Genomic DNA, 20,663 nt, shown 5'->3' on the forward strand with positions numbered 1-20,663 from the left:
AAGTAAGTCTCTGACCAACAACGAAAAACTGAGTAAACCAACACAACAAGTAAGTCTCTGACCAACAACGAAAAACTGAGTAAATTAACACAACAAGTAAGTCCCTGACCAACAACGAAAAACTGAGTAAATTAACACAACAAGTAAGTCTCTGACCAACACCGAAAAACTGAGTTCGTCAACACTTTACCGTAACCAATAAGTGAATATCAGAGCAACGATGAAAATCTGAGGTAACCAGAAATTAAGTCTCATCAACAAATAAGTCTCTGAGCAACGATGAAAATCTGAGATCGTCAACACTGAACAATAACCAACAAATAAGTCTCTGAGCAACGATGAAAATCTGAGATCGCCAACACTGAACAATAACCAACAAATAAGTCTCTGAGCAACGATGAAAATCTGAGATCGCCAACACTGAACAATAACCAACAAATAAGTCTCTGAGCAACGATGAAAATCTGAGATCGCCAACACTGAACAATAACCAACAAATAAGTCTCTGAGCAACGATGAAAATCTGAGATCGTCAATACTGAACAATAACCAACAAATAAGTCTCTGAGCAACGATGAAAATCTGAGATCGTCAATACTGAACAATAACCAACAAATAAGTCTCTGAGCAACGATGAAAATCTGAGACCGTCAACACTGAACAATAACCAACAAATAAGTCTCTGAGCAACGATGAAAATCTGAGACCGTCAACACTGAACAATAACCAACAAATAAGTCTCTGAGCAATGATGAAAATCTGAGGTCGTCAACACTGAACAATAACCAACAAATAAGTCTCTGACCAACGATGAAAATCTGAGATCGTCAATACTGAACAATAACCAACAAATAAGTCTCTGAGCAACGATGAAAATCTGAGGTCGTCAACACTGAACAATAACCAACAAATAAGTCTCTGACCAACGATGAAAATCTGAGATCGTCAACACTGAACAATAACCAACAAATAAGTCTCTGAGCAACGATGAAAATCTGAGATCGCCAACACTGAACAATAACCAACAAATAAGTCTCTGACCGACGATGAAAATCTGAGATCGCCAACACTGAACAATAACCAACAAATAAGTCTCTGACCAACGATGAAAATCTGAGGTAACCAACAATTAAGTCTAACCAACAAATAAGTCTCTGAGCAACGATGAAAATCTGAGATCGCCAACAATTAAGTCTAACCAACAAATGAGTCTCTGACCAACGACGAAAAAAATGAGATCGTCAAAACTTTTCCGGTGACGGTAAAGAAATTGCGGCTGCATGCTGACCAACGACTAAAACCAACACTCAACGGTAACGGCAACCAGCAAGAAGGTCTGCTGAACAACAACACAACAACATCGATTTAATAGTAACACCAATATGAAATTGAGGATAACTTTACCACCAATAGGAAATTGGAGCATGAAAAATATCTGAGATCACCCCTTCGGGTCTTTAAAGATGTATTATAGTTGTACAAAATCACTGTGTAGCCGCCGTCTACGGCATCGGCGGCTGGATTATGCTCGGACGAATATGTTTTTCGCCAAATCGCGACACGGATAAGTGAAAGGGTAAAGGTAGTGAAGTTGGGGGACAGGAACTGTGTGTTTCGGTGTGGTGTGGCTGCTCGATGTTTTTGTACGCCCAAGTTGTTGACGCAGCAGTGTGGGAGAGATAAGAGTGCTGACTCTGGGGAGCCCGGGGCGCCTGCATGAGGCCCTCCTCTGGTTGGGTAAAAGGCCAGAAGCAGGGCAACAGTGTCAAAGGCCACATCTCAGAGCCACACGTCTCCGCCTACGAGTGCAGCTCAGATATTGGGAGAGTTGAATAAAAAGAGCGAGTTCAACACAGCTTGTGTCAGTCGCCTTCATCCCACGAAGGCGCTAAAGAGAGTATATACTGCTTATTCTAATGGTGTCAATAAAATTTGCCTAGCTCGTGTAACAGGTGAGCAAAGGAAAGTAATATGAATGATTTCTGAAAACACGCGCGCTGCCCGTCCCCTCACCGGCGATGAGGCACTCTGGCACCGGCTGAATGGTGCTGGTTAGGTGTACACATATTTTCCGTGTTCGCTACCTCTTATGAGTGACCACGGGAGCGGACCTCTTTTTCGCCCAACGACACCACCCCGCGCGATGGCCAACACGACAGAGGACGTCACAATAGTGCAGGAGTACTTCCCGGCCCTGCGGCGCGTACGGGTCATGCATTGTGGAGAGCTCATGGAGTTGCTGGACTCTGGCCGAGGCCGTCTTGCCGGAAGGTTCCGCTACGTCCCACCCGCCGTGAAACACTCCTTCAGGCTGTCCCCTGGCCGGGGAGTGCAGCTGTGGGTGAGGGAGTGGCCACCCCACTCCCTCTACTGCCCCCCCGAGCCGTGCACCGATGCCATGGTGCACGCCGTGCTGCTCTACCGCGGCCTGGACGGAGAATACTGCTTCTTTGACAGCAACTTTGCCACCGCCCCGACCCCCGAGGTGATGGCGGCCGTGACCCGCTCCGGCACGAGTCGCGTTCACTACCTTCTCGAGCGGCCCGGCATCCAGGGCGTGGGCGTCGCCACGTGCCAGTACTACTGCCTGGCCCTCATGAGCTTCATCGTGCAGCACCCAAACCTGCCCACCAGCTGGCTCATCAGGGAGTTTGTCGAGGCCATGCAGCCACAGCGGGACGGGAAGGCGGTGCGTCTCAGCCGGGAGATTTTTCGAGAGGCGGGCATCGTCACGGACTTTGAGAGCGCCGGCACGCGCGTGCATGGGAGCTACCAACCTGCCAGCAGGCCTTACGCTGTGCATGGACGCTGCCAGCCTACCACCGTGCATGTGCGCTACCAGTCTACCACCGTGCCTGAGCCCGTGCATGGGCGCTACCAGCCTGCCAGCGTCAGGAAGACGGAGCGTGACAGAAGGAGGACTATGAAGAGGCAGCGCATTTCAAACAGGTGCCTGAAGACGCAGGAACAGATCGGGTCGCTGCTGACGCCCGTGAGTGGGCAGTGACAGACAGCCAGCGTCGGGGAGCGAGAGCGCGGCAGGGGAGGTGCCGTACTGTGAACAGCTTCCTGAAGACACAGAAGCAGGCCGTCGAGTTCGGCTGCTGATGCTATTGAAGCCAATTTGGAAGAAATTAGGAAAATTCAAGGAAATAGCCTGGAGGACACCAAAACGGGCGTGTCGGAATACTCGCGGAATAGGATCAACAGTTTAACGAATTGGTGAAGAACTTCAAAATCGACTCGCATGGAGAGAGCGTCGTGTCGGCCTATGATGTGCCGAACCTTAAACCCGACAACACAACACGCACTTTCTCGGGGCACTCGTGAGAGCTCTCGATTTTCATCAAGTGAACACGCGGAACGTGGCGAGACGTCACACACGGCAACAGAGAACCCGATTGACGGTAACCAGAAAGGAAGGTGGAATAATTCATCTCGAGGACTCAAGAACCACACCGTTCGAGATGGAGAGATCCTCGTGGACGGCGACAATGTATCTAATTCATTTCAGGTGAATTCTATGTGGCTGATTTGATTGAATGATGGTGTTATGTTATTTTCCTAATGTTATGTAGTATTTGTAACCCTCAATAAATATGCACAAAACTTAGAGTTGGTTGTTTCCATCTATCCGTAAGAAACTACATGAGGTCGAAAATCTGAAAGGTATGGTATGGTATGGTATGGTGTGATGTGATGTGGTGTGGTAGGAAATCTAGATGTAGTGCATGTTGTTGAAAGAACTCTGATACCACCACATGAAATCGAGGCATGAAAATCTGAGATCACCAACAGTTGACGGCAAGAAACGATGTTGGTACGAAAATCTAAGAACGTCTATCAACAACGTTGATTTGGAGGATCACCAACGAGTAATGAAATGACCAACGACGAAAAACTGAGTAAACCAACACAACAAGTAAGTCTCTGACCAACAACGAAAAACTGAGTAAACCAACACAACAAGTAAGTCTCTGACCAAACGAAAAACTGAGTAAACCAACACAACAAGTAAGTCTCTGACCAACACCGAAAAACTGAGTAAATTAACACAACAAGTAAGTCTCTGACCAACAACGAACAACTGAGTAAACCAACACAACAAGTAAGTCTCTGACCAACACCGAAAAACTGAGTAAACCAGCACAACAAGTAAGTCTCTGACCAACACCGAAAAACTGAGTAAACCAACACAACAAGTAAGTCTCTGACCAACAACGAAAAACTGAGTAAACCAACACAACAAGTAAGTCTCTGACCAACAACGAAAAACTGAGTAAACCAACACAACAAGTAAGTCTCTGACCAACAACGAAAAACTGAGTAAACCAACACAACAAGTAAGTCTCTGACCAACAACGAAAAACTGAGTAAACCAACACAACAAGTAAGTCTCTGACCAACACCGAAAAACTGAGTAAACCAACACAACAATTAAGTCTCTGACCAACAACGAAAAACTGAGTAAATTAACACAACAAGTAAGTCTCTGACCAAACAACGAAAAACTGAGTAAATTAACACAACAATTAAGTCTCTGACCAACAACGAAAAACGGAGTAAATTAACACAACAAGTAAGTCTCTGACCAACAACGAAAAACTGAGTAAATTAACACAACAAGTAAGTCTCTGACCAACACCGAAAAACTGAGTAAACCAACACAACAATTAAGTCTCTGACCAACAACGAAAAACTGAGTAAATTAACACAACAAGTAAGTCTCTGACCAACAACGAAAAACTGAGTAAATTAACACAACAAGTAAGTCTCTGACCAACAACGAAAAACTGAGTAAATTAACACAACAAGTAAGTCTCTGACCAACAACGAAAAACTGAGTAAACCAACACAACAAGTAAGTCTCTGACCAACAACGAAAAACTGAGTAAACCAACACAACAAGTAAGTCTCTGACCAACAACGAAAAACTGAGTAAACCAACACAACAAGTAAGTCTCTGACCAACAACGAAAAACTGAGTAAACCAACACAACAAGTAAGTCTCTGACCAACAACGAAAAACTGAGTAAATTAACACAACAAGTCTCTGACCAACATCGAAAAACTGAGTTCGTCAACATTTTACCGTAACCAATAAGTGAGTATCAGAGCAACGATGAAAATCTGAGGTAACCAGAAATTAAGTCTCATCAACAAATAAGTCTCTGAGCAACGATGAAAATCTGAGGTCGTCAACACTGAGCAATAACCAACAAATAAGTCTCTGAGCAACGATGAAAATCTGAGATCGTCAACACTGAACAATAACCAACAAATAAGTCTCTGAGCAACGATGAAAATCTGAGATCGCCAACACTGAACAATAACCAACAAATAAGTCTCTGACCAACGATGAAAATCTGAGGTAACCAACAATTAAGTCTAACCAACAAGTCAGTCTCTGACCAACGACGAAAAAAAAAGATCGTCAAAACTTTACCGTAACCAACGACCAACGACGAAAAAAATTGAGGTAACCAATTATTAAGTCTGACCAACGACGAAAAAAATTGAGGTAACCAATAATTAAGTTTGACCAACGACGAAAAAACAGAGATCGTCAAAACTTCACCGTAACCAACAAGTCAGTCTCTGACCAACAACGAAAAAAATTAAGGTAGCCAATAATTAAGTCTGACCAACAACGAAAAAACTGAGATCGTCAAAACTTCACCGTAACGCGTGGGCGTCGCCACGTGCCAGTACTACTGCCTGGCCCTCATGAGCTTCATCGTGCAGCACCCAAACCTGCCCACCAGCTGGCTCATCAGGGAGTTTGTCGAGGCCATGCGGCCACAGCGGGACGTGAAGCCGGTGCGTCTCAGCCGGGAGATTTTTCGCGAGGCGGGCATCGTCACGGTATTTGAGAGCGCCGGCACGCGCGTGCATGGGAGCTACCAGCCTGCCAGCAGGCTTTGCGCTATGCATAGACGCTACCAGCCTACCATCGTTCAGCCAGTGCCAGAGTGCCTCATCGCCGCCGCGGGAGTGAGCAGCGGGAGTAATTTCAGAAAACATTTGTATTACTTTCCCTTGCTCATCTGTTACACAAGCTAGGTAAATTTTCTTCACACCATTAGACTAAGAAGTGATTGTACAACTATAATACATCTATAAAGACTCAAAGGGGTTAAAAAGTAAGGCAGTTTTGGCGAGCAGAAGTCAGAGAGTATCACTAAATGTTTATTCGACTCTTACAAATCCTTCCTTTTCTCCTCTTATATCGCTCTTTTGCTAAAATCTTAAGGTACCATCGCGTTCAGGGGAATTTCATGTGCAAGAACAAACGTCTTAGTTGTAAATTGGTTCCATAATTGCTGCAAATCTCAATGAAAAGTAAAGTGCTGTATAAACTTTCAATGTTATTCTCTGACTTCAACTCGCTGTAATGACCAGGTTTTCTTTCCCTATCGAGTTTTGTGATGGTATGCTAGGTATACAATTACTGCTTGACACGAAAATGTTGACAAAATTTACCTGTCTCAAGTAACAGATGAGTTAAGTAAAGAAATGTGAACAGATTTTATTTCTCATTAACGACTAGTGCGGCGGGCGGCGCGGGATGACGTCAGCAGGCAGTGGAGGAGTACCCCCCAATGATAAGGCTTGTCTGTCTGTCCCTTCCTCCCTCTCCCCACCTCTCTCTCTCTCTCTCTCTCTCTCTCTCTCTCTCTCTCTCTGTGTGTGTGTGTGTACACACACACACACACACACACACACACACACACACACACACACTCACATATATATATATATATATATATATATATATATATATATATATATATATATATATATATTTATATATATATATATATATATATATATATATATATATATATATATATATATATATATATATATATATATATATATATATATATATATATGTTTATTTATTTATTTATACAGAGAGAGAGAGAGAGAGAGAGAGAGAGAGAGAGAGAGAGAGAGAGAGAGAGAGAGAGAGAGAGAGAGAGAGAGAGAGAGAGAGAGAGAGAGAGAGAGAGAGAGAGAGACAGAGAGAGAGAGAGAGAGAGAGAGAGAGAGAGAGAGAGAGAGAGAGAGAGAGAGAGAGAGAGAGAGAGAGAGAGAGAGAGAGAGAGAGAGAGAGAGATGTATATAATTCAGGTGACCTTTACAAAACTACCGTCTTATATCTTTACTTTCCTTTCTTTCTAAAGCTGTTGGATCAATCCTTAACCGGAAAATTTTAAGCTTTCAAATTCTGGCCCTTCTGATCGCCAGCTTGGGCTCCGCAAAAGCTGTTCCACTGGTGATCGTCGCGCCTTCCTACCTCACTCCTGGTCAGGCTCTCTTAGCCGTTTCGGTGAAAATTTTGCTGTTGCTTTAGACATTTCGAAACCTTTAACAGATCTGGCACAAACCTTTGCTTTCTAAACTACCATTCTACGGATTCTATCCTTCTCTGTACCTTTATCTCCAGTTTCCTTTCTGGCCGATCTATCGTCGCCGTGATAGACGGTCACTGTTCACCCCCCAAAGTTTAGGGCAATCATCAGTGGTGTTCCGCAGGGCTCTGTTCTATCTCCCACTCTCTTTCTGTTGTTCATTAATGGTTTTTCCAAAAACTATCCTATCCACTCACATGCTGACGACTCTACTTTCCATTATGCAATCTCACTTATCAGAAGACCTGCCCTCCAGGAGTTACATGGCTCTAGGTTGAACGTTGCACAACGCTTAACCTCACATCTTGCGATCATTTCTGAATGAGGCAGGAGGAAGTTGGTGTCCTTCAATACCTCAAAACTAAACTCCCCTCCACATACTGACAGTCTTCTTCCTCTTAAATTCCGCCGCTATGTTGCATCTCTTTTTATTTTCTGTCGATATTTTCATGCTGACTGCTCTTCTCAACTTGCTGACTGCATGCCTCCCACCCTCCCACGGCTCGTTGCACTGGACTTTCTACTCCAGCCCATCCCTATACTGTCGAAACTCCTTATGCAAGAGTTAACCAGCATCTCCATTCTTTCATCCATTACCCTGGTAAACTCTGCAACAATCTTCTTCTCCTGTATTTCCCCCTGCTTACGACTTGAGCTCTTTCAAGAGGAGTGTATCAATATACCTTTCCACCCGAAATTGATCTCTGTTTTGGCCACTTTTCACTTTTGTCTTCGCATGAACAGCGATTAGCGGGCTTTTCTTTTTACACCTTTTTCTGTTGCCCTTGAGCTGATTACTTATCTGTAAATAAATAAATAAATAAATCTTCCCTCTCATTCAACCCTCCCCCAACACACCACCTTACTCATGTCACCTCATAACCCCTCTACCCGCTCCCTCACACCCCACCCGCCCGCCTCCCCATAAACCTTCCCACCAAAGATCCTTCGTCTACCCTTCTGCTCTCCTCCCGCCTCCGTTTTCTCTGACATAGCAGTTGCAGGATACGTCTTAAGGGGATAGGAGAGGAGGACAGCAGGATTTTGATTAAAGCTCCTACTTCTCCTCGTCCTTTTCCTCCTCCTTCTCCTTTTCTTTTTTCTTCTTCTCTTCATCATCATCATCTTCATCATCTTCCAACCTATTTTTTCATGCTTTTTTTGTTTTGTTTTAGAAGTAGTAGTAATAGTAGTTATTGTTGTTATTGTAGCAGTAGTAGTAGTAGTAGTAGTAGTAGTAGTAGTGGCAGTAGTAGTAATAGTATATTAGAATACCTGGCTTGCCTCCCTTTACCTTGGGGAGGGCCAGATTCTACGGGTGACGGATGACCGGCGGGTTCACCCGCTTAAGTAACCTCAGTTTTCACTTTAAGTAGCATTTTCAGCTCAGGGTTCGAGCTATTCGTCGGACTCGTCAGTTCAATTTGAAAATGTTACTTAAGCGGTATAAGGATTTTGCTTGAGGACCGTCTCACATGTCACTTGAGGCAAAACTGAAATGGGATCGTCCGTATAAGCGGGCTAAGCTGACGGAGATTATTATTATTATTATTATTATTATTATTATTATTATTATTATTATTATTATTATTCCCTCACCGGTCCGTTTTCTGTGACATGGGAAACTCTTGTATAGTACGCCTTCGTGTTGCATTGTTCGTGGGAGCAGATCGCTGCATCCCAAAGGGACCACACTACTTTTTCAGTCTCCCAAAAGATGAAGTTACAAATAATACACTTTTTGGATTAGTTTTTTTATTAGATCCTAAGCTCATTCAACAGTTTAGTATTGTGTATAATTTCATTAGGCATATATGTACTGTACATAAATAAATCATAAGGCTGTAGCCTCGTTACATAGCACAACGGAAGCTGCCAAGCTGTAGAGGGAAGGAGCTCACTGAGCTTAGCTGCACTGGGCACCATGCTCTATATCCAAGACTTAGGTGAACAAATACTTTGATTAAAGAGCAATGGGAACCCAGGATTGTATGTGAATGCACATGCCCTATAGTCATGCTTATTATTATAGGAGTGAATTGTCCTAATAACCAGGGGAAATTAATGCAGAGGGCAATAAAACAGTACCGAAAATGCATTCCAGCATCAGAACCTACTTAGACGTTCACTACATTACATCAGGATACCCTTAAATTCTCTCACTCTCTTTCTCTCTCTCTCTCTGTCTATCTCTCGCTCCCTTCTAGGCAGTGACATCACTTAGAATGCGCAGAGAGGTGGGGTAGGGGGGATCCAGACAACCTGGTGGTTCTTCTGCCATGACTCAGCTGCTCCTGCTCCCTTGCGACGAATTCAGAAAACGGCTGATGGTGGTGGTGGTGGTGGTGGTGTTAGCATCTCGCTCCGCTCTCCCTCACGGGCGAGGAAAACTGGAAGCGTCTGATGGTGTAGATGGTGGTGGTGGTAGTGATCTCGCTCCGCTCTCCCTCACCGGCGACGAAAACTGAAAGCGTCTGATGGTGGTGGTGGTGGTGGTGGTGTTAGCATCTCGCTCCGCTCTCCCTCACGGGCGACGAAATCTGAAAGCGTCTGATGGTGGTGGTGGTGGTGGTGGTAGCATCTCGCTCCGCTCTCCCTCACCGGCGACGAAATCTGAAAGCGTCTGATGGTGGTGGTGGTGGTGGTGGTAGCATCTCGCTCCGCTCTCCCTCACCGGCGACGAAAACTGGAAGCGTCTGATGGTGGTGGTGGTGGTGGTGGTAGCATCTCGCTCCGCTCTCCCTCACCGGCGACGAAAACTGGAAGCGTCTGATGGTGGTGGTGGTGGTGGTGTTAGCATCTCGCTCCGCTGTCCCTCACCGGCGAGCGACGAAATCTGAAAGCGTCTGTTGGTAGTGATGGTGGTAGCATCTCGCTCCGCTCTCGCTCACCGGCGAGCGACGAAAACTGAAAGCGTCTGATGGTGGTGGTACATCTCGCTCCGCTCTCCCTCACCGGCGAGCGACGAAAACAGAGCGTCTGATGGTGGTCATGGTGGTGGTACATCTCGCTCCGCTCTCCCTCACCGGCGAGCGACGAAAACTGAGAGCGTCTGGTGGTAGTGTTAGCATCTCGCTCCGCTCTCCCTCACCGGCGAGCGACGAAAACTGAGAGCGTCTGGTGGCAGTGTTAGCATCTCGCTCCGCTCTCCCTCACCTGCGAGCGAGGAAAACTGAAAGCGTCTGATGGTGGTGGTAGCATCTCGCTCCGCTCTCCCTCACCGGCGAGCAACGAAATCTGAAAGCGTCTGATGGTGGTGGTAGCATCTCGCTCCGCTCTCCCTCATCATCGCTGACATCTCCCTGTGGATGACAACGTCAGAAACCTATTGTACAACATTGTTCACGATCCAATAAGTTACGGCGAAATGAACGGAGAACCGGTTTCTGTATTCGGCGTATCCAGAAACTACGCCGACAAACTGAGACTGGACGACACTGCAAAATACCGCCTCTACAATAAGATACTCGAGATGGGTAATGGTGGCGATGATAACGACGTCGCCGATTTAATGTCGGCAGACGCGAACGTGAAGGCAAGAGGTACCTCAAAGAACTCATGTCCAAAGGAAGATTGAATCTGCCTGCCACTGCAGCTCTGGGCATGGATATGATGTACGACTTGCATATCCACAACGATAGTCAAAAACATGATCGCGAATATAGTAATGGAGAACTTTGATATATTAAACAGTTAATGGAACCAACATCACAAACATTTGTTGGCACCCTCGCACCTGTCTGCCAAGAGTATGATTTTCCCCGCCACCATGAATCACAACAGTTTTTCGCTGGTGATAGTAGTAGTAGTAGTAGTAGTAGTAGTAGTGGTGGTGATTTTGGAGACACCATATTTTCGAACGATAAAACTGTCAAGAGAATTATCAACCCCACCCTTTTTTTTTTACGTCGCTGCCTATTGCACCGGTAGGCTTCTTCCCGGTGGGGCCTGATGGTTTGCCCAGCCCGTTCTGGTGCAGGCGAGTGTTTAAAGTGGCGCCATCTTGTGTTGGCTCATGCTGCCCCCCGGAACTCATCTTTGAGCCTCTCTTTGGAGAGGTTATCTAGAGCCCAGGTTGATGGGTGGTCTTCAGGGCAGCATGTGGGTAGTCTTAGGCCACTCGGCGGTGACTGAAAAAACTCAGCTGTGCGGCGGCCTGGATTCGAACCCGCGTCCCTCCTGGAGCTCCTGAACGCGGGGCCGTCACGCTAACCACTCAGCCACCGCCTCCCCTTAGTCACCAACCAATTTTTGTTGAGGTGATCAGAGCATTACTAAGCAGCTTAAGTCTGCACGAATTCATTCGGGCGTCACACACGGCAACAGAGAACCCGATTGACGGTAACCAGAAAGGAAGGTGGAATAATTCATCTCGAGGACTCAAGAACCACACCGTTCGAGATGGAGAGATCCTCGTGGACGGCGACAATGTATCTAATTCATTCCAGGTGAATTCTATGTGGCTGATTTGATTGAATGATGGTGTTATGTTATTTTCCTAATGTTATGTAGTATTTGTAACCCTCAATAAATATGCACAAAACATAGAGTTGGTTGTTTCCATCTATCCGTAAGAAACTATACATGAGGTCGAAAATCGGAAAGGTATGGTATGGTATGGTATGGTATGGTGTGATGTGATGTGGTGTGGTAGGAAATCTAGATGTAGTGCATGTTGTTGAAAGAACTCTGATACCACCACATGAAATCGAGGCATGAAAATCTGAGATCACCAACAGTTGACGGCAAGAAACGATGTTCGTACGAAAATCTAAGAACGGCTATCAACAACGTTGATTTGGAGGATCACCAACGAGTAATGAAATGACCAACGACGAAAAACTGAGTAAACCAACACAACAAGTAAGTCTCTGCCCAACAACGAAAAACTGAGTAAACCAACACAACAATTAAGTCTCTGACCAACAACGAAAAACTGACTAAACCAACACAACAAGTAGTCTCTGACCAACAACGAAAAACTGAGTAAATTAACACAACAAGTAAGTCTCTGACCAACAACGAAAAACTGAGCAAATTAACACAACAAGTAAGTCTCTGACCAACAACGAAAAACTGAGTAAATTAACACAACAAGTAAGTCTCTGACCAACAACGAAAAACTGAGTAAACCAACACAACAAGTAAGTCTCTGACCAACAACGAAAAACTGAGTAAATTAACACAACAAGTAAGTCTCTGACCAACAACGAAAAACTGAGTAAACCAACACAACAATTAAGTCTCTGACCAACAACGAAAAACTGAGTAAATTAACACAAGTAAGTCCCTGACCAACAACGAAAAACTGAGTAAATTAACACAACAAGTAAGTCTCTGACCAACACCGAAAAACTGAGTTCGTCAACACTTTACCGTAACCAATAAGTGAGTGTCAGAGCAAAGATGAAAATCTGAGGTAACCAGAAATTAAGTCTCATCAACAAATAAGTCTCTGAGCAACGATGAAAATCTGAGATCGTCAACACTGAACAATAACCAACAAATAAGTCTCTGAGCAACGATGAAAATCTGAGATCGCCAACACTGAACAATAACCAACAAATAAGTCTCTGACCAACGATGAAAATCTGAGGTAACCAACAATTAAGTCTAACCAACAAGTCAGTCTCTGACCAACGACGAAAAAAAAAGATCGTCAAAACTTTACCGTAACCAACGACCAACGACGAAAAAAATTGAGGTAACCAATAATTAAGTCTGACCAACGACGAAAAAAATTGAGGTAGCCAATAATTAAGTCTGACCAACGACAAAAAAACTGAGATCGTCAAAACTTCACCGTAACCAACAACGAAAAACTGAGAGTGAAGAAATTTAATAATAACACCAATATGAAATTGAGGTATGGAGGAAAATCTGAGATCAACACTTTACCGTAACCAACAAATGAGTCTCTGACCAACGACGAAAAAAATGAGATCGTCAAAACTTCACCGTAACCAACAAGTCAGTCTCTGACCAACGACGAAAAAAATGAGATCGTCAAAACTTTTCCGGTGACGGTAAAGAAATTGCGGCTGCATGCTGACCAACGACTAAAACCAACACTCAACGGTAACGGCAACCAGCAAGAAGGTCTGCTGAACAACAACACAACAACATCGATTTAATAGTAACACCAATATGAAATTGAGGATAACTTTACCACCAATATGAAATTGGAGCATGAAAAATATCTGAGATCACCCCTTCGGGTCTTTAAAGATGTATTATAGGTGTACAAAATCACTGTGTAGCCGCCGTCTACGGCATCGGCGGCTGGATTATGCTCGGACGAATATGTTTTTCGCCAAATCGCGACACGGATAACTGAAAGGGTGAAGGTAGTGAAGTTGGGGGACAGGAACTGTGTGTTTCGGTGTGGTGTGGCTGCTCGATGTTTTTGTACGCCCAAGTTGTTGACGCAGCAGTGTGGGAGAGATAAGAGTGCTGACTCTGGGGAGCCCGGGGCGCCTGCATGAGGCCCTCCTCTGGTTGGGTAAAAGGCCAGAAGCAGGGCAACAGTGTCAAAGGCCACATCTCAGAGCCACACGTCTCCGCCTACGAGTGCAGCTCAGATATTGGGAGAGTTGAATAAAAAGAGCGAGTTCAACACAGCTTGTGTCAGTCGCCTTCATCCCACGAAGGCGCTAAAGAGAGTATATACTGCTTATTCTAATGGTGTCAATAAAATCTGCCTAGCTCGTGTAACAAGTGAGCGCGCGCTGCCCGTCCCCTCACCGGAGATGAGGCACTCTGGCACCGGCTGAATGGTGCTGGTTAGGTGTACACATATTTTCCGTGTTCGCTACCTCTTATGAGTGACCACCGGAGCGCGGACCTCTTTTTCGCCCAACGACACCACCCCGCGCGATGGCCAACACGACAGAGGACGTCACAATAGTGCAGGAGTACTTCCCGGCCCTGCGGCGCGTACGGGTCATGCATTGTGGAGAGCTCATGGAGTTGCTGGACTCTGGCCGAGGCCGTCTTGCCGGAAGGTTCCGCTTCGTCCCTCCCGCCGTGAAACACTCCTTCAGGCTGTCCCCTGGCCGGGGAGTGCAGCTGTGGGTGAGGGAGTGGCCACCCCACTCCCTCTACTGCCCCCCCGAGCCGTGCACCGATGCCATGGTGCACGCCGTGCTGCTCTACCGCGGCCTGGACGGAGAATACTGCTTCTTTGACAGCAACTTTGCCACCGCCCCGACCCCCGAGGTGATGGCGGCCGTGACCCGCTCCGGCACGAGTCGCGTTCACTACCTTCTCGAGCGGCCCGGCATCCAGGGCATGGGCGTCGCCACGTGCCAGTACTACTGCCTGGCCTTCATGAGCTTCATCGTGCAGCACCCAAACCTGCCCACCAGCTGGCTCATCAGGGAGTTTGTCAAGGCCATGCAGCCACAGCGGGACGTGAAGGCGGTGCGTCTCAGCCGGGAGATTTTTCGAGAGGCGGGCATCGTCACGGACTTTGAGAGCGCCGGCACGCGCGTGCATGGGAGCTACCAACCTGCCAGCAGGCCTTACGCTGTGCATGGACGCTGCCAGCCTACCACCGTACATGTGCGCTACCAGTCTACCACCGTGCCTGAGCCCGTGCATGGGCGCTACCAGCCTGCCAGCAGGCCTTACGCTGTGCATGGACGCTGCCAGCCTACCACATGTGCGCTCACATTCTACCACCGTGCCTGAGCCCGTGCATGGGCGCTACCAGCCTACCACCGTACATGTGCGCTACCAGTCTACCACCGTGCCTGAGCCCGTGCATGGGCGCTACCAGCCTGCCAGCAGGCCTTACGCTGTGCATGGACGCTGCCAGCCTACCACCGTGCATGTGCGCTACCAGTCTACCACCGTGCCTGAGCCCGTGCATGGGCGCTACCAGCCTACCACCGTACATGTGCGCTACCAGTCTACCACCGTGCCTGAGCCCGTGCATGGGCGCTACCAGCCTGCCAGCGTCAGGAAGGCGGAGCGTGACAGAAGGAGGACTATGAAGAGGCAGCGCATTTCAAACAGGTGCCTGAAGACGCAGGAACAGATCGGGTCGCTGCTGACGCCCGTGAGTGGGCAGTGACAGCCAGCCAGCGTCGGGGAGCGAGAGCGCAGCAGGGGAGGTGCCGTACTGTGAACAGCTTCCTGAAGACACAGAAGCAGGCCGTCGAGTTCGGCTGCTGATGCTATTGAAGCCAATTTGGAAAAAATTAGGAAAATTCAAGGAAATAGCCTGGAGGCCACCAAAACGGGCGTGTCTGAATACTCGAGGAATAGGATCAACAGTTTAACGAATTGGTGAAAAACTTCAAAATCGACTCGCATGGAGAGAGCGTCGTGTCGGCCTATGATGTGCCGAACCTTAAACCCGACAACACAACGCGCACTTTCTCGGGGCACTCGTGAGAGCTCTCGATTTTCATCAAGTGAACACGCGGAACGTGGCGAGACGTCACACACGGCAACAGAGAACCCGATTGACGGTAACCAGAAAGGAAGGTGGAATAATTCATCTCGAGGACTCAAGAACCACACCGTTCGAGATGGAGAGATCCTCGTGGACGGCGACAATGTATCTAATTCATTCCAGGTGAATTCTATGTGGCTGATTTGATTGAATGATGGTGTTATGTTATTTTCCTAATGTTATGTAGTATTTGTAACCCTCAATAAATATGCACAAAACTTAGAGTTGGTTGTTTCCATCTATCCGTAAGAAACTATACATGAGGTCGAATATCTGAAAGGTATGGTATGGTATGGTATGGTGTGATGTTATGTGGTGTGGTAGGAAATCTAGATGTAGTGCATGTTGTTGAAAGAACTCTGATACCACCACATGAAATCGAGGGATGAAAATCTGAGATCACCAACAGTTGACGGCAAGAAACGATGTTCGTACGAAAATCTAAGAACGTCTATCAACAACGTTGATTTGGAGGATCACCAACGAGTAATGAAATGACCAACGACGAAAAACTGAGTAAACCAACACAACAAGTAAGTCTCTGACCAACAACGAAAAACTGATTAAACCAACACAACAAGTAAGTCTCTGACCAACAACGAAAAACTGATTAAACCAACACAACAAGTAAGTCTCTGACCAACAACGAAAAACTGAGTAAACCAACACAACAAGTAAGTCTCTGACCAACAACGAAAAACTGAGTAAATTAACACAACAAGTAAGTCCCTGACCAACAACGAAAAACTGAGTAAATTAACACAACAAGTAAGTCTCTGACCAACAACGAAAAACTGAGTAAATTAACACAACAAGTAAGTCTCTGACCAACAACGAAAAGCTGAGTTCGTCAACACTTTACCGTAACCAATAAGTGAGTATCAGAGCAACGATGAAAATCTGAGGTAACCAGAAATTAAGTCTCATCAACAAATAAGTCTCTGAGCAACGATGAAAATCTGAGATCGTCAACACTGAACAATAACCAACAAATAAGTCTCTGACCAACGATGAAAATCTGAGATCGTCAACCCTGAACAATAACCAACAAATAAGTCTCTGACCAACGATGAAAATCTGAGATCGCCAACACTGAACAATAACCAACAAATAAGTCTCTGAGCAACGATGAAAATCTGAGATCGCCAACACTGAACAATAACCAACAAATAAGTCTCTGACCAACGATGAAAATCTGAGATCGCCAACACTGAACAATAACCAACAAATAAGTCTCTGACCAACGATGAAAATCTGAGATCGTCAACACTGAACAATAACCAACAAATAAGTCTCTGACCAACGATGAAAATCTGAGATCGTCAACACTGAACAATAACCAACAAATAAGTCTCTGAGCAACGATGAAAATCTGAGATCGTCAACACTGAACAATAACCAACAAATAAGTCTCTGAGCAACGATGAAAATCTGAGATCGCCAACACTGAACAATAACCAACAAATAAGTCTCTGAGCAACGATGAAAATCTGAGATCGCCAACACTGAACAATAACCAACAAATAAGTCTCTGAGCAACGATGAAAATCTGAGGTAACCAACAATTAAGTCTAACCAACAAGTCAGTCTCTGACCAACGACGAAAACCAACACTCAACGGTAACGGCAACCAGCAAGAAGGTCTGCTGAACAACAACACAACAACATCGATTTAATAGTAACACCAATATGAAATTGACGCTACCAGCCTACCATCGTTCATAGGCACTTCCAGCCGCTTTCCGTTTTCGTCGCCGGTGAGGGAGAGCGGAGTGAGATGCTACCACCATCACTACCACCACCACCACCACCATCTGAAGCTTTCAGTTTTCGTCGCCCGTGAGGGAGAGCGGAGCGAGATGCTAACACCACCACCACCACCACCACCATCTGAAGCTTTCAGTTTTCGTCGCCCGTGAGGGAGAGCGGAGCGAGATCCTAACACTACCACCACCACATCTTCACCATCAGATGCTTTCAGTTTTCGTCGCCCGTGAGGGAGAGCGGAGCGAGATGCTAACACCACCACCACCACCATCACCATCAGACGCTTTCAGTTTTCGTCGCCCGTGAGGGAGAGCGGAGCGAGATGCTAACACCACCATCACCACCACCACCATCAGATGCTTTCAGTTTTCGTCGCCCGTGAGGGAGAGCGGAGCGAGATGCTAACACCACCACCACCACCACCACCATCAGACGCTTTCAGTTTTCGTCGCCCGTGAGGGAGAGCGGAGCGAGATGCTAACACCACCACCACCACCACCACCATCAGACGCTTTCAGTTTTCGTCGTCGGTGAGGGAGAGCGGAGCGAGATGCTAACACCACCACCACCACCACCAACAGACGCTTTCAGATTTCGTCGCTCGCCGGTGAGGGAGAGCGGAGCGAGATCACTACCACCACCACCATCTTCACCATCAGACGCTTCCAGTTTTCGTCGCCCGTGAGGGAGAGCGGAGCGAGATGCTAACACCACCACCACCACCACCACCATCAGCCGTTTTCTGAATTCGTCGCGAGGGAGCAGGGGCAGCTGAGTCATGGCAGAAGAAACACCAGGTTGTCTGGATCCCCCCTACCCCACCTCTCTGCGCATTCTAAGTGATGTAACTGCCTAGAAGGGAGCGAGAGATAGACAGAGAGAGAGAGAGAGAGAGAGAGAGAGAGAGAGAGAGAGAGAGAGAGAGAGAGAGAGAGAGAGAGAGAGAGAGAGAGAGAGAGAGAATTTAAGGGTATCCTGATGTAATGTAGTAGTGAACGTCTAAGTAGGTTCTGATGATGGAATGCATTTTCAGTACTGTTTTAGTGCCCTCTGCATTAATTTCCCCTGGTTATTAGGACAATTCACTCCTATAATAATAAGCATGACTATAGGGCATGTGCATTCACATACAATCCTGGGTTCCCATTGCTCTTTAATCAAAGCATTTGTTCACCTAAGTCTTGGGTATAGAGCATGGTGCCCAGTGCAGCTAAGCTCAGTGAGCTCCTTCCCTCTGCAGCTTGGCAGCTTCCGTTGTGCTATGTAACGAGGCTACAGCCTTATGATTTATTTATGTACAGTACATATATGCCTAATGAAATTATACACAATACTAAACTGTTGAATGAGCTTAGGATCTAATAAAAAAACTAATCCAAAAAGTGTATTATTTGTAACTTCATCTTTTGGAAGACTGAAAAAGTAGTGTGATCCCTTTGGGATGCAGCGATCTGCTCCCACGAACAATGCAACACGAAGGCGTACTGTACAAGAGTTTCCCATGACACAGAAAACGGACCGGTGCGGGAATAATAATAATAATAATAATAATAATAATAATAATAATAATAATAATAATAATAATAATAATAATCTCTGTCAGCTTAGCCCGCTTATACGGACGATCCCATTTCAGTTTTGCCTCAAGTGACATGTGAGACGGTCCTGAAGCAAAATCCTTATACCGCTTAAGTAACATTTTCAAATTGAACTGACGAGTCCGACGAATAGCTCGAACCCTGAACTGAAAATGCTACTTAAAGTGAAAACTGAGGTTACTTAAGCGGGTGAACCCGCCGGTCATCCGTCACCCGTAGAATCTGGCCCTCCCCAAGGTAAAGGGAGGCAAGCCAGGTATTCTAATATACTATTACTACTACTGCCACTACTACTACTACTACTACTATTACTGCAACTACTACTGCTACTACTGCTACTGCTACAATAACAACAATAACTACTATTACTACTACTTCTAAAACCAAATAAAAAAAGCATGAAAAAATAGGTTGGAAGATGATGAAGATGATGATGAAGAGAAGAAGAAAAAAGAAAAGGAGAAGGAGGAGGAAAAGGACGAGGAGAAGTAGGAGCTTTAATCAAAATCCTGCTGTCCTCCTCTCCTATCCCCTTAAGACGTATCCTGCAACTGCTATGTCAGAGAAAACGGAGGCGGGAGGAGAGCAGAAGGGTAGACGAAGGATCTTTGGTGGGAAGGTTTATGGGGAGGCGGGCGGGTGGGGTGTGAGGGAGCGGGTAGAGGGGGTATGAGGTGACATGAGTAAGGTGGTGTGTTGGGGGAGGGTTGAATGAGAGGGAAGATTTATTTATTTATTTATTTACAGATAAGGAATCAGCTCAAGGGCAACAGAAAAAGGTGTAAAAAGAAAAGCCCGCTAATCGCTGTTCATGCGAAGACAAAAGTGAAAAGTGGCCAAAACAGAGATCAATTTCGGGTGGAAAGGTATCTTGATACACTCCTCTTGAAAGAGCTCAAGTCGTAAGCAGGAGGAAATACAGGAGAAGAAGATTGTTGCAGAGTTTACCAGGGTAATGGATGAAAGAATGGAGATGCTGGTTAACTCTTGCATAAGGAGTTTCGACAGTATAGGGATGGGCTGGAGTAGAAAGTCCAGTGCAACGAGCCGCGGGAGGGTGGGAGGCATGCAGTTAGCAAGTTCAGAAGAGCAGTCAGCATGAAAACATCGATAAAAAATAAAGAGATGCAACATAGCGGCGGAGTTTAAGAGGAAGAAGACTGTCAGTATGTGGAGGGGAGTTGAGTTTTGAGGTATTGAAGGACACCAACTTCCTCCTGCCTCATTCAGAAATGATCGCAAGATGTGAGGTTAAGCGTTGTGCAACGTTCAACCTAGAGCCATGTAACTCCTGTAGGGCGGGTCTTCTGATAAGTGAGATTGCATAATGCAAAGTAGAGTCGTCAGCATGTGAGTGGATAGGATAGTTTTTGGAAAAACCATTAATGAACAACAGAAAGAGAGTGGGAGATAGAACAG

The 20,663-nt window shown here is 46.0% G+C and overlaps 1 protein-coding gene across 1 annotated transcript; it reads left to right on the forward strand.

The window, feature by feature from the left end:
* The first annotated feature begins 2,130 nt into the window (after positions 1-2,130).
* On the forward strand, positions 2,131-15,591 carry LOC126986529 (uncharacterized). The gene is made up of 2 exons (XM_050842803.1): positions 2,131-2,949; positions 15,438-15,591. Exons 1-2 carry the CDS (start codon positions 2,144-2,146, stop codon positions 15,493-15,495), a joined length of 864 nt encoding a protein of 287 aa, XP_050698760.1. The 5' UTR covers positions 2,131-2,143; the 3' UTR covers positions 15,496-15,591.
* The last annotated feature ends 5,072 nt before the right edge of the window (positions 15,592-20,663 follow it).

This window comes from Eriocheir sinensis, chromosome 62 (genome assembly GCF_024679095.1).
Source record: "Eriocheir sinensis breed Jianghai 21 chromosome 62, ASM2467909v1, whole genome shotgun sequence".
Classification (NCBI taxonomy): domain Eukaryota; kingdom Metazoa; phylum Arthropoda; class Malacostraca; order Decapoda; family Varunidae; genus Eriocheir; species Eriocheir sinensis.

Bases quoted from the DNA above. Each gene is read 5' to 3' on its own strand.
- LOC126986529 (XM_050842803.1), top strand. From the start codon at position 2,144: ATGGCCAACACGACAGAGGACGTCACAATAGTGCAGGAGTACTTCCCG. The intron at 2,950-15,437 runs GTGCCTGAAGAC...CATTTCAAACAG, and splicing joins AGGCAGCGCATTTCAAACAG to GTGCCTGAAGACGCAGGAAC.